General features: G+C 41.2%; 2 protein-coding genes across 5 annotated transcripts in view; both read left to right on the forward strand.

The window, feature by feature from the left end:
- LOC119744812 overlaps window positions 1-15382 on the forward strand; it is a 49402-nt gene that overhangs the window by 8510 nt on the left and 25510 nt on the right. For all 4 annotated transcript variants that reach the window (XM_038220961.1, XM_038220963.1, XM_038220960.1 and 1 more), the window contains exons 2-4: window positions 2265-2450; window positions 3576-3671; window positions 4136-4217. In XM_038220961.1, the coding sequence (XP_038076889.1) occupies window positions 2305-2450; window positions 3576-3671; window positions 4136-4217 (324 nt within the window). In that variant the 5' untranslated portion in view covers window positions 2265-2304. The remainder of the gene's footprint in view (window positions 1-2264; window positions 2451-3575; window positions 3672-4135; window positions 4218-15382) is intronic.
- On the forward strand, window positions 5846-8513 carry LOC119744814 (histamine H2 receptor-like). Its single transcript, XM_038220964.1, has one exon. The coding sequence runs from the start codon at window positions 7416-7418 to the stop codon at window positions 8352-8354; it is 939 nt and encodes a 312-aa protein (XP_038076892.1). The 5' UTR covers window positions 5846-7415; the 3' UTR covers window positions 8355-8513.

The following is a 15382-nucleotide window of genomic DNA, read 5'->3' on the forward strand; positions in this document are numbered from 1 at the left end:
AAAAGTTGCAGTACTACCGTAACGATAGAAAATGGGAAATGCGTTATGGCTGCCATAACGATAGCCACTGCGTGTTATTTTTGGTCGCAGTGCCCATTAGATGATGAGTGCAGTGGCTGTTGTTACTGCGATCGTGTAGTGTAGGGCCCTTGTTTAGTTTAGATCAAATTAGAGCAAAGGGTGTATTTGTATCACTAAAAAAATGACCTTTTCAACCTAAGGCCCCCCCTCCCTCCAAAAAAGTCTCCGTTTTCTGGTCTGCGCGCATATCGCGCGCTGTAGCCATGCGCATCGGCAAAATTATTTTTAAAAAATTTCAATGTAACTGTAAGATGATGTCTAAAAACCTCCAAACTCACTGGTTTGACTGGAATCCTGCTGCTGCACAATTTTAACATGTTTTTTAGATGGGGTTTAATACGATCAAGTAAACTCAGCTTTATTTAGGCCTATGTGGCCACTCTGTGCTCCCATATATGTTGCACTAAATTTAGTCGGGCACCATTCATGCCATTTGCAGATGGTGTTGTAATTTTGTTATTGTGCGTCTGGAAGCCAGACTGAGGAAGCGATGGATCGTGTATCTGGAACCTGTACCTGTAAACGCTTTTTAATTAGCGCAGTAAAAGGGGGCAGACTAATAATAACCAAAACGTCTGGCAGCACATGCACGATGTTGGTGTGGTCTGACGTTACCTGTAAGTGCTTTTTAATTAGCGCAAAATGAAAGGGAACAAACTAATGACCAGCCTGGCAGCACATACACAAAGTCGATGTGGTCTGACGTTACTGTTTTCTCTGATTTTTGTCTTGACTATCCAAATCTCCCAAAGAATGTTCATGTCGGTCAAGATCGTCAGTGGGTGCAGAATCCTCACGCAAGGCAGTCCTTCTGTTTTGAGGCGTGCGTTCACACCCCCATGCCATCACAGGCCTAAAAGCTTCCCGAGAAGTGCCAATAATCGCACGCCTGAATCCCTCAGTACATTTACAGCATAATTTTACTTCATAATTTGTGAAAAATAAAGTACGTCAGTGAAGAGAAAATGGCTTTATTGTAAACTAAGATGAATATTATGAAATATATCCCAGCTTGGACCATAGAATCACACACCTAGAAAAATCACTCGCCTAGAAAATCACACGCCTAGAAAAATCACACGCCTAGAAAAATCACACGCCTAAAAAAATCCAGGTGTGCTTTTTTCCACACACCTGTGATTTTCAAATCAGAAGGACTGTCAAGGGAAAGATTCCCATATCTGGCCATCACTAATTTTTCCCTGCAGTGACCTATCAGCTATCAGAAAGTGATATGTCCTAAAAAGTCAAAAATAGCAGGGACAATTTTGAAGCATTTACTGAGAAAACACTTAGGAATTTTCAGACCAGTATCATAGGGTTTGTGCACAGGTTGACAAGTGATGGCCAGATATGGGAATCTTTCCATCTCAAGCCTATTATGGCTTTACTGAGGTCACCTCTAGCTCCACCCTGATGTGATTTTCAACAGCTATAATTATGTGCCTATCAAATGGTCCCTTTAAAGCTACAGTCCATCATTTGCAGCTATCCAAAAAGTAACTGACGTAATTATTGTTGAAAAACATACTTGGTTGAAAGATAGTAAGGGGACTAAACTCCCTGTGAAATTATTCTTTCTGGCAAGCTGTCATTTTGAAGAAATCAACGAAAGAAGGCCTTTCCAAGACGCACCTTTGGAAATTTCCGTTAGTAGTTCGTTTTTTTTATTCGGTTGACACGACGCACTGGCGCGTGCGGTTGCTATAATTCATCAGATCAGTGTCCGGCATCGCATAGCTGCAAACGGCTCAGTGAGAACGTGTCTCGGATGCTGAATTCAGGCCCAATTCAAAACATGATTCAGCAACTTTTGATTTGAAATCCAGATCCTAGAATGCTGTTTTTTTCGAAATATACAGCTGAAGCTGAGCTGAAACTTCATCAGGTTAGTTGTTCAGCACCCTTCTTTAGATTTTGAGCACGTTTGTTGCTTCCAACGAACAAAATGCACAAATTACAAATGATGGACTATACCTTTAAGGATATGAGTAACGAAGGGACTTTAAAGGATACAAAGGGAGTCCATTAATTATCTTGGCCACAGAATGGGGCTACTGTAATGATAGCCAAAATCCTTTTTTTGTTTTTTAGCTTTAGCCCTTGCTTAAAGTCACCTAACATATTGGCAGATTTATGGTGGTTAGGATTCAGGAATTTTTTTTTTTTTTTTTTTACTCCAGGCCTGTTTAGTTGACAACTTTTATTTGAAATCCATTCGTCATGAGTAAGAAGAAGAGCAAACACCACGCGTCTCAGAGTCTGTCACCAGATGTCTTGGAAGCTAGGGAGATCTCCTTCACCAACTTGTTGCTTCTTGGGTTCGAGCCCGTAGAGGCAGAGAGGAGACATGCTATTCCATTCAACAGGTTTGTACACGTAGCAGTCTAGGTCCTAGACTGGATACCTCACACTTGCGCATTAGCTCGAATATGACACACATGAGGTATCATCAGAATTTTCATGGGTCTGAGTGGCAAAGTTTCCAAGACTGAATTTGATTCGTCTTGGCGTAAGCATTCTCCAGTGGTAGAGTCTTGACCCTGCTTTTCAGGGTCCGACTGTAGTTTGTAATTGTAGTCAATTGAATGAATCCGGACGCAAGGTGTAAAGTAGTCTTGGCCAAGACATCAGTGATGAAGAGTGATAGTTGCACTGTTGTATAGCGCCCTTGCATGATTGGTCATTTCTTGGTCATTTCGTAGCAATGGGGGAGGGGCCATTTTATGTAAATAAGACCCTCTGTATAAATTCAAATACATTTCCTTTTTCATAGCTCCATTGATCACCGCACGTATAGCGCGTATGTTTACAACCGTCAGGTGAGCCATTGAAACTTTTCTCGATCGCTGATTGGTCCCCTAGGAAAGCGATGATGCTTGATCACGTATCGCACGTAGTGCGTATGTTTACAACCGTTGGGCGAGCCATTGAACCTTTTCTTGATCGCTGATTGGTTCCCTAGGAAAGCCTAGGGAGAAAATAAAGAAAAAATTAAACTGCTGAAATGAAATGGCCAAGATGTTAGTGCAAGTAGGCCCACTGGTCTAATTGTTGTGCCATTAGAGGGCACACACATTGAGGCTACATGGCAAAAGTGTGTTGCTGATTTAGGAGGATGCACTGTGCCAAGGTCTTGGGCCGGACCTTGTGTTGTTTATGCTCAGCTGTGCATACATTTAGGCCTATATACTTCTCCGCACCGCTCCAGGATGTCACTGGCTCTGCCTCAGCATATTGACAGTGATTGCTGGAGGATTTTGCAGGATTGAGGCAGTGGTTACCCCTCCAAGGACCACATTCAAGAAAAAAACAGGATTTTGCAGGATTGAGGCTGTATGCTATTTTTACATGGAGGCAGTTGGAGGATTTTGCAGGATTGAGGTTACATCCTAGCAAAAAGGCCTAGGGAGTAATGATGAATAAAGATCATAATTATGATTCAGCATTTGAGATGATGCATAGAAAATAATGTCTCTTTATTACTGTTTCAGGGATATGTTTGCTCTCCCGAACAAGAAAGCGTTTGAAGTCATCATGCATTTCTTGTTTGAGAGACTGAACCCAGCCAAGGCGCACGACAAATTCAGGTGAGTTGTCTTAAGCTTGAGACGATCCACTGATTTCTAACTTTACCGGGAAAAAAAAATGGAATCAACAGAATGTAACTTTTCAATGTCAAGGACAACACATGACATCATTTTCTGTTCTTTTTTTGGTTGTTTGTAGGGACTGCAAACTTGAATCCTCGATCCTGATTGGTCGATCCATGGCAACAAGCCGTGCTACATATAACCATACCGCACGGCCACGGTCCACACCGCACTCTGCGTATTGCGCTATTCCAAGATTCGAGCGACATTCCAGCTGCATACGCTAAGCTGCTGAATGTCCTTGTAAAGCGTGCTAGTTCCAACTGTACTGCGCGTCAAGTTTGCTTGAAGATAAATTCGTTATCGCGCTCGCGCTCGTGGAACACGGAAAATGTAGTTCCACTCGCGCTCGCAAGATAACTAATAATATCATTTTCTGTTCTTTTTTTGGTTGTTTGTAGGGACTGCTGGCCCATCTGTGACAAGAAACATGAGCAAGCCTTCCGAAAGACGGTCAGCAACCAGCTCTCCGAGATTGCAGCTGTAAGTGAATATGAACTTCATATATTTCTTCATTAACCCTAACCCCCAACAGGCACCCTGGCACTTGCAACAAAATGCAACTCGTCTGAAATATAACCCTGGTAAATGCAACAAATTGCAACAGTGGATTCTGCTGCATTGTGCAGTGAACCCAGTGCACACCAGTCTTGGCACCAAGCAGTTACCCTGCTAAATGCAACATAATGCATCAGTGGATTATGTTGTAGCACCTTGGTACTATGAGCAGTTATCCTGCTAAATGCAACAAGATGCAACAAGCACAGGGAGTTAGGTCGCCTGCTAAATGCAACAGTATGTAACAACTTTTGACCTTTGTTGCTTTCTGTTGCATTTAGCAGGGTTTGGGTTAAACAATTTATTTTTCAAAAAAGAAGTAGTGTGTATATCCAGATATATTGTCTCCCCATAGTCAGAGATGGTTACATGTAGTTTGTTGTAGTCTGAGATGGTTACATGTAGTTTGTCCTATTGTGCTTGTGTTTTAATAAGGGAATAAATATGTGTTTTGGAGGTGTTAAACACTACGTTTAAATTTAAAACTTGTTGGAGTCTGGAATGCTGATAATTACCCGAAGCGAAGCCGAGTGTAATTGTCAGCATTCCAGACTAATAAAAAATTGAAATGCCAACCTTATGTGCACCCAAATATTTAGGGTCGGACAATTTTTTTTGGGGGGGGGGGCCAATCATTATATAGTTTTGTCATGTGATCATGGGTTTTGTTGTTACAGTCATGTGGTTGCTAAGGGCGATTTCAAATGGCTACGTAACACTTCATTTTGAATGAAACTACATGTGCACACACATGTTCACGTTGGCGGGCGAAATCTTTGAAAATTAATTTCTCCCGTTCGGAAGACCGTATATCTTCATGCAACTTTCAGCGTTTACTTCCTTCATAATGATCAAAGTGTGTGCTAAAAACCGTTGTGATGTGTTCATTACTTTTCGTTAAAATTGGAAAAATAGGCCTGGCTACGTGCACTTTTGAAAGTTGGTAGACTAGCGTTTGCAATATCTGTCAATCTTTTCAAGACTCACAGATATTAATAAGGTTCCTATTCATTATGGTATGCAGTATAAATTTGGAGAAAAGCCTGCTTCACGAGTTATTAATTAATTAAAATATCACCCTTTTCGCCGGCTTGCATTGGTTGATACCGAGACCCATGCCAAGTGACACGCAGTGATGCTAATGAATATGCTAATCTACCATACTCAGTCAACTGTAGCGCCTATGGCGCTTTGCTGAACAGTGCACGTCAGTTGTGCCAACAGAAAATCCTCATCAAAATTTTCCATGGAGATAGTTCTAGTTGATATACTAGCGTTTGCAACGACAGATTAAGCTGAAATTCAGAATACATTTGTGTACATGTATTTTTAGATGATATAAGTGTTGAACTACTCGTGAAATAACAAACTTGGAGAGAGTCCTAGAAATTGAGGCTAGTACATGTACATGCATTTGGGGAAGTTTTCGAACAATGTCTTCCAGACTTGAAGGTCAGCTTTACCAGTAACGAGTATTGACGTTTCGGCATCGATGACCGAAATTTGTTTTTTTCACTGACATGAAGTTTAGAATGTAACCTTCCATTATAATTTAACATTTCAATCATACTGGGCATATTTACTGAGAAAACGTTCAAAAGGCCATGTTTTTTTGGGGTGCATGGATTTCACTGCTCTATTATAGCAGTGCCACTCGGAATACTGACTGCTCTATTACCTAAGTACGTAATTGGGATTAGCTTTGCCTAACAATGCCAGAAGCTTTGCCCTAGCAACCACGTGATTGGTTAGAAAGGAGTTATCTGATTGCTGATAATAAAGCTGTGTTTTAAAAATGAAACCTCGTGATTGTTTCTGGCGAAAGGAGGAATTTTGTACACCACTGTAAAATGATATCAAATGTCACAAAAAATAACAGTTACTCATAAATGAGTCATCATTCCTCCCGCTTTTATCAGTTGATAGGGAGATAGTAACAAACAGAGTGAAAGCGACTTCAATTACTGCCGGAAATTGATGTGCACAATTTGGTAATGGACGCCAGAATTTACATCAGAGAAATGAACTTTCGAGCGACAATCTGGTATCACCTACAAGGACCTTATGCATTTTAGCCATTTTGCTAATGGACAATTTGCCCCATCAGTCAGTTACTTTCCTTACTTACCTTGAAAAGTTAATCAGAGAATAATAGGGATAAAGCTGTGCCACTTAATGGAGGAAGTGCCTGATTGATAGCACGTCATGTTGGAGAGCTGTAAGAGGCCAATAAATCCATTAGCCAGGCACAATTTCATTCAGTGACTCCATCATCAGTCAACTTGGGAACACTGATTTTCTGACGGCGACAGTTGCTGATGCAGCATCACGCAGATAGATGTGATATTGTCACTGTGTGAATTGGACAATTTGCCTGGCAACATACGATGAGCCTAGGCAAGCGGGACACTTTCACTGCAAGGAGGATACAATAGGAAGGATGAAGAGTTCAAACTAAAGCTGACTTATGTCGACATCTTGCAGATTTGCAGATGCGAAAAGCTTGCTGAATTCGTACAGCGTCAGCAAACAAAATACCTAGCCCATCTCGTCAGACAACCAAATGCTTACCTCACCAAGCATCTCTTGTTCAATGAGGACACGAAGCGGAAATCTGGCAACCGGTTACCTACTCTCCTGCAGCAAGTAGTCAATATCCATGCCAACACCACTGACGAATTCTTCAAGCGAGCGCTTTGGAGGGAATACTGAAGGTTTTTTTACGTTGGGCATGAAACTGACTCTCCATGCCCACTCAACAGCTGCTGTATGCAGCTAGAGTTAAACTTAAATGAATGAATGATGAACTTTCACAACAATTGGAAGCAGTCCATGAGATAAACCGTCGCAAACTGGCGCAATTTTTCTCGCCCAACATTTTTGTTACACTAGGGTTTGACATCTACAAGTTTGTTGAGTTTTAAACTTGCACTGGAGAGTACGAGTGATTATAGCATGTAATAAGTGGAAGTCATTTCTCCAATCCACAGTTATCGGAAACTAACAACTGATTGGAAGAACATGATCAGGGGCCAAGCAGGTTAACAACTTGGCTCTCATCTTCACGCGGAGATTAAACAGTAAAGATTTTCATTTCTACTTGTGCTGTTTGGAGGCATCAGAATGAACAGTTCGTCCACAGAGCCCTCCGAGCTGTCGCCGGTTCTGGTTGCTCTGCGCACCACTTTTATCATCTGTCTCGGAGTTCTGATCATAGCTGGCAATCTCCTTTCCATTGCCGTTACTCGCCACGTCTCCGACTTGGCAGAGAGTACCAAGGTCTTGATGATAACTCTAGCAGTTTCGGACCTCTTTATTGGCTTCTCGACAGCTTTCGGCGTCGTGGCTTCGGCTATGGACAGATGGCCCTTCGGCCGAATCTGCTGCCAACTAATGCCAGTCGTACAGATGGTAGTTTCCTTCATGTCTGTGTTTTCGGTGGTCCTTCTAAACCTCGAGCGATATATCGCTGTCACCCGGCCATTCAAGTACCCAATCTGGTGCAGCCGACACCGCATTCTTGCACTAGTACTCGTGTTCTTGGTGTTGTCTGTGTTTAACTCCATAAGTCTCCAGTTCATATTTGAGATACCTTCAGAGTATTTGGATTCCTCAGCTGTCTGTTTTCTCAGAATGACAAGTAAATATGGAGGTGTCATATTCCTGATAGTCCTGGTTATATTGCCTGTGTCCATTATGATCCGTGTTTATCACCGCTTGATTAAAATCAGCCGAGAGCAAGCCCGGCGAATCGACCCCAACCGTCGGAACGCGAACCCGAGCTTTTACGACAATCGAGCCCTGAAGGCCTTCCTGGTTGTCACCCTTACACTAGCCGGATGTTTCACGCCATTGATGCTGTGCAGATCTGTGGAATCCTTGGCGGGGGTCGCTCTTCCCGGCTGGCTGGAATTCTCGGCGGTGTGGCTGGTCTACTGCAACAGCGCCCTCAATGTCTTCATTTACTGTCTCTTCAAACAGTCGTACCGTCGCCGGGCTATGGGGATTGTCTCAAAGCGATTGCTGTGTTGCAGAAATTCTGTTGAACCTGTGGATATCTGAGGCGTTCATAACGCAATCGCAACTGATACATAGGCTGTGGGATTGACGTGCAATTTAGATGTTGCGACTATTATGTTGCAAATCAGTTGGATTTTTCCTAGCACTTTCTTATTTACTACATGTATTCCAAACACTATTTATAATACTCTTCATATTAACGTCTCCTGAAAGTCCTGATATAATAGTATTTATTGGCAACTATCAACATTTCAATGACATATCAAAGGAGGCTTGCCATGTTTGACTTTTTCATCCCCATCGTCGTTCCTCCGCGAGGGGATGATGACTTGATAAACTTGACTCAGCATTCCTTGATCAACACACCCTGGAAATTCCCACTTCTGTAGTAAAATATCTATTTCGTGATAACCTTAGTGTAGTTCTATGTATTCACCTGTAGAAATCAAGGGCGGATCCAGAACACAATTTGGGGGGGGGGCCAAAAAAAAAAATTTGATCCTCAGAAAGTGTGTCCAAACAAATCACGGCGTGGAGTTCGGGGCCTGCGTAAGGGCCCCGAAATTTTTTTGGATTCTAGATGCTCTGTGGTGCGATCTGAGGCAATTTCTGACCCCTTTAACCAAGTGTAAAAAACCATCAGTGTAGGGGTACTGTACCTATCCCAACAGATTTAAACAAAACCTGCTGTTGAACTTTGATGGGTTGAGTTCGGTTAGGGTTAATGCATACTTACAATATTTCAAACTTTTATTTGGGGTATTTTGTCACTTCCCAAAACATACATGTATACATGAAATGTGATTATTTAAAATAAAAAAAAAATAAAAAATAAAAAAATTGAAATGCCAACCCTATGTCCACCCAAATATTTAGGGTTGGTCAAGTGGGGTTTTTTTTTTTGGGGGGGGGCACAATCATTAACAAAATGTGTCATGTGATCATGGGTTTTGTTGTTAGAAAGGAGTTATCTGATTGCTGATGATAAAGCTGTTTTTTAAAATGAAACCTCATGATTGTTTCCGGCAAAAGGAGGAATTTTGTACACCACTGTAAAATAATTCAAATGTCACAAAAATAACTTTCTGATCAACAGTCACTCATAAATAAGTCATCATTTCTTCCCGCTTTTATCAGTTGATAGGGAGACAGATACAAACTTAGAGAATGAACTTAAATCATTTCCTGAAATTGTTGTGTACAAACAACAATCTGGTGTTATACCTACTGGGACATTATGCATTAGGGCAATCTCACTGTCACTCACGTTACATTTATATGCCGTGAGGCTGCTTTGATCTCTCACTGCTTCAAAGTATTTGATCAAGCTGAATCAAACCAGCCATACAACAACCTTGGGGTAAGGGGAACTCAAACATGGAGAGAAAAATTCAATCCATTCATTCACTTTATGAAAACATGTGTTTAGTTGGTCGTCCCTCACGTTACAAAAAAAGGACATGGAAAATCGTCCTGCAATTTTGCTACAGTCTTCTCACACTGTAGTCTGCGACGCAGAAGTAACATTAATTTACCTTTCATTCAAACCATAGCTAGATATAAAAACCCATTTTGAATCAAATAAGTGTGTATTTTAGACGCAAGGGACGTAAGATTACAGGGAGGTGCCGTCACTCACGTTACGTCACTCATGTTATGTCACTCATGTTGCTTCCTCTTCATGGTTTCTAACGGCATAAAATCTGAGTTTGATGAACTGCAACATAATGAAACTCATTTCTTATAATACATGAACCTTTCTCTCTTCCTTAAACACAAAAAAACTCTCAATAACAGTTACATTTTGCATGTTAAAACAAGGTGCCAAAATGACAACCAAAAATTCATGATTTTAGCCCAAAAAACCCATGTTTTTTACCTTAAACCACACTGAACTACATTCCATCACGGATCCTACACACCAGGATAAACGACTGTTCTGAGCTCCAGTACAAAATGCACTGAGCGGACTTGCCTTAATTGGTTAGACGCGTGATAACGGGCATTAATACCCGTTGGCTTGCAATCGCGAATTTTATAGGTGTGCCATTGTGTCCTTTTTTTGCATGACATCTTACGTGTCTTAAACGGAAATATTCATAAAACTGTATGCAAAACTACTCATTATGTACTGTAGGACATAATTCTTCCAAAATTGTTAAGAAATAAATACTTCAGGGTATAACAGATGGTATTGTGCAGTTTTTTTTGTCATAGATGACGTATTTTTAATACCCGGAAAATAAATGTCAAATTTCGAGGAGAACACCGTTTACCCAAATTTGGTTTTTAATTAGGCTTTCATTAAGAAGTTTGAGACAGATTTGTTCCCGAACCGATGAAACAGAAGCGACATTTCATTGTTCATTTTAAAGCTTAAGATATTGTGCTCGGTATTAACATGGTTATACAGTTATCACTTATCAGAATTCAATAATAAAGACCAAAAACGTAGACTCATGAATATTCAAACATATAATTAGCTGGCTTGACAGACTTCGACACCAGATCGGGCGCAGAGCCATGCAAATCTGAAAGCCACCGCGCGCAGGGGTCTTTGTTGACAAGTACCCATGGCATTTAATTGCCACCAGTACGGGCTGTTATCACACATCTAACCAGGAGGTTGGCCAAGTCGTTGATCCTGGCGTGTAGGATCTGAGATTCCATCTCATCACTCAAATGAAAGATCTTGTTGTCCCCTTTAATTTGACACTACATTTGATGTTACGATCCTTGTAGTTTGGAAGATATAACACATTTTCCATTTTTCAGCCATATCCACTTTTCCATGGAATTGCATATTAGTCATTTTGCTAACGGACAATTTGCCATCAGTCAGTTACTTTCCTTGAAGAGATAATCAGAGGATAATAGATAAAAAGCTGTGTCACTTAAATGGAGGAAGTGCTTGATTGATAGCATGTCATGTTGGAGCTGTAAGAGGCCAATAAATCCATTAGCCAGGCACAATTTCGTTCAGTGACTCCATCAACAGTCAACTTGGGAACACTGATTGTCTGACGGCGACAGTTGCTGATGCAGCATCACGCAGATAGATGTGATATTGTCACTGTGTGAATTGGACAATTTGCCCGGCAGCGTACGAGGAGCCTAGACAAGTGGGACACTTTCACTGCAAGGAGGATACAAAAGGAAGGATGACGAGTTCAAACTAAAGCTGACTTATGTCGACATCTTGCGGATTTGCAGATGCGAAAAGCTTGCTGAATTCGTACAGCGTCAGCAAACAAAGTACCTAGCTCATCTTGTCAGACGACCAAACACTTAATGTACCTCACCAAGCGTCTCTTGTTCAATGAGGACAAGAAGCGGAAATCTGGCAACCGGTTACCTACTCTCCTGCAGCAAGTAGTCAATATCCATGCCAACACCACTGACGAATTCTTCAAGCGAGCGCTTCGGAGGGAATACTGAAGGTTTTTTATGTTGGGCATTGGGCTGACTCTCCATGCCCGCTCAACAGCTGCTGTATGCAGCTAGAGTTAAACTTAAATGAATGAATGATGAACTTTCACTACAATTGGAAGCAGTCCATGAGATAAAGAAGTCGCAAACAGGCGCAATTTTTCTCGCCCAACATTTGTGTTACACTAGGGTTTGACATTTACAAGTTGGTTGAGTTTTAAAGTCATTTTTCCAATCTACAGTTATCGGAAACTTACAACTGATTGGAAGAACATGATCAGGGGCCAAGCAGGTTAACAACTTGTCTCTCATCTTCATGCGGAGATTAAACAGTAAAGATTTTCATTTCTACTTGTGCTGTTTAGAGGCATCAGAATGAACAGTTCGTCTACAGAGCCCTCCGAGCTGTCGCCGGTTCTGGTTGCTCTCCGCACCACTTTTATCATCTGTCTCGGAGTTCTGATCATAGCTGGCAATCTCCTTTCCATTGCCGTTACTCGCCACGTCACCGACTTGGCAGAGAGCACCAAAGTCTTGATGATAACTCTAGCAGTTTCGGACCTCTTCATTGGCTTCTCGACAGCTTTCGGCGTCGTGGCTTCGGCTGTGGATAGATGGCCCTTCGGCCGAATCTGCTGCCAACTAATGCCAGTCGTACAGATGGTAGTTTCCTTCATGTCCGTATTTTCGGTGGTCCTTCTAAACCTCGAGCGATATATCGCTGTCACCCGGCCATTCCAGTTCCCAGTCTGGTGCAGCCGACACCGCATTCTTGCACTAGTACTCGTGTTCTTGGTGTTGTCTGTGTTTAACTCCATAAGTATCCAGTTCATATTTGAGATACCTTCAGAGTATTTGGATTCCTCAGCTGTCTGTTTTCTCAGAATGACAAGTAAATATGGAGGTGTCATATTCCTGATAGTCCTGGTTATATTGCCTGTGTCCATTATGATCCGTGTTTATTACCGCTTGATTAAGATCAGCCGAGAGCAAGCCCGGCGAATCGACCCCAACCGTCGGAATGCGAACCCGAGCTTTTACGACAATCGAGCCCTGAAGGCCTTCCTGGTTGTCACCCTTACACTAGCCGGATGTTTTACGCCAGTGATGCTGTGCAGATCTGTGGAATCCTTGGCAGGGGTTGCTCTTCCCGGCTGGCTGGAATTCGTGGCGGTGTGGCTGGTCTACTGCAACAGCGCCCTCAATGTCTTCATTTACTGTCTCTTCAAACAGTCGTACCGTCGCAGGGCTATGGAGATTGTCTCAAAGCGATTGCTGTGTTGCAGAAATTCTGTTGAACCTTTGGATATCTGAGGCGTTCACAACACAATCGCAACTGACACATAGGCTGTGGGATTGACGTGCAATTTAGATGTTGCGACTATTATGTTGCAAATCAGTTGTTTTTTTCCTAGCACTTTCTTATTTACTACATGTATTCCAAACACTATTTATAATACTCTTCATATTAACGACTCCAGATATAATACTTTTTATTGGCAACCATCAACATTTCAATGACATATCAACAAAGGAGGCTTGCCATGTTTGACTTGTTCATCCCCATCGTTGTTCATCCGTGAGGGGATGATGACTTGATAAACTTGACTCAGCATTCCTTGATCAACACACCCTGGAAATTCCTACTTCTGGAGTAAAATATCTATTTCGCGATAACCTTGTGTAGTTCTATGTATTCACTTGTAGAAATCAAGGGCGGATCCAGAACACAATTTGGGGGGGGGGGGGCCCAAAAAAAATTTGATCCTCAGAAAGTGTGTCCAAACAAATCACGGCGTGGAGTTCGGGGCCTGCGTAAGGGCCCCGAAATTTTTTTGGATTCTAGATGCTCTGTGGTGCGATCTGAGGCAATTTCTGACCCCTTTAACCAAGTGTAAAAGACCATCAGTGTAGGGGTACTGTACCTATCCCAACAGATTTAAACAAAACCTGCTGTTGAACTTTGATGGGTTGAGTTCGGTTAGGGTTAATGCATACTTACAATATTTCAAACTTTTATTTGGGGTATTTTGTCACTTCCCAAAACATACATGTATACATGAAATGTGAGTATTTAAAATAAAATTAAAATAAAAGATAAAAAAATTGAAATGCCAACCCTATGTCCACCCAAATATTTAGGGTCGGTCAAGTGGGGGTTTTTTTTTGGGGGGGGGCACAATCATTGACAAAATGTGTCATGTGATCATGGGTTTTGTTGTTAGAAAGGAGTTATCTGATTGCTGATGATAAAGCTGTTTTTTAAAATGAAACCTCATGATTGTTTCCGGCAAAAGGAGGAATTTTGTACACCACTGTAAAATAATTCAAATGTCACAAAAATAACTTTCTGATCAACAGTTACTCATAAATAAGTCATCATTTCTTCCCGCTGTTATCAGTTGATAGGGAGATAGTTACAAACTTAGTGAATGAACTTAAATCATTTCCTGAAATTGATGTGTACAAACAACAATCTGGTGTTATACCTTCTGGGACATTATGCATTAGGGCAATCTCACTGTCACTCACGTTACATTTATATGCCGTGAGGCTACTTTGACCTCTCACTGCTTCAAAAGTATTTGATCAAGCTGAATCCAACCAGCCATACAACAACCTTGGGGTAAGGGGTACTCAAACATGGAGAGAAAAATTCAGGCCATTCATTCACTTTTGGAAAACGTGTTTTGTTGGTTGTCACTCACGTTACAAAAAGGACATGGAAAATCGTCCTGCGATTTTGCTACAGTCTTCTCAAACTGTAGTCTGCGACTCAGAAGTAACATTAATTTACCTTTCATTCAAACCATAGCTAGATATAAAAAACCCATTTTGAATCAAATAAGTGTGTATTTTAGATGCAAGGGACGTAAGATTACAGGGAGGTATCGTCACTCACGTTACGTCACTCATGTTATGTCACTCATGTTGCTTCCTCTTCATGGTTTCTAACGGCATAAAATCTGAGTTTGATGAACTGCAACATAATAAAACTCATTTCTTATAATACATGAACCTTTCTCTCTTCCTTAAACACAAAAAAACTCTCAATAACAGTTACATTTTGCATGTTTAAACAAGGTGCCAAAATGACAACCAAAAATTCATGATTTTAGCCCAAAAAACACATGTTTTTTACCTTAAACCACACTGAACTACATTCCATCACGGATCCTACACACCAGGATAAACGACTGTTCTGAGCTCCAGTACAAAATGCACTGAGCGGACTTGCCTTAATTGGTTAGACGCGTGATAACGGGCATTAATACCCGTTGGCTTGCAATCGCGAATTTTATAGGTGTGCCATTGTGTCCTTTTTTTGCATGACATCTTAAACGGAAATATTCATAAAACTGTATGCAAAACTACTCCTTATGTACTGTAGGACATAATTCTTCCAAAATTGTTAAGAAATAAATACTTCAGGGTATAACAGATGGTATTGTGCAGTTTTTGCACAATACCGTCATAGATGACGTATTTTTAATACCCGGAAAATAAATGTCAAATTTCGAGGAGAACACCGTTTACCCAAATTTCGTTTTTAATTAGGCTTTCATTAAGAAGTTTTAGACAGATTTGTTCCCGAACCGATGAAACAGAAGCGACATTTCATTGTTCATTTTAAAGCTTAA

Source organism: Patiria miniata, unplaced genomic scaffold (assembly GCF_015706575.1).
Source record: "Patiria miniata isolate m_02_andy unplaced genomic scaffold, ASM1570657v1 HiC_scaffold_7, whole genome shotgun sequence".
NCBI lineage: Eukaryota > Metazoa > Echinodermata > Asteroidea > Valvatida > Asterinidae > Patiria > Patiria miniata.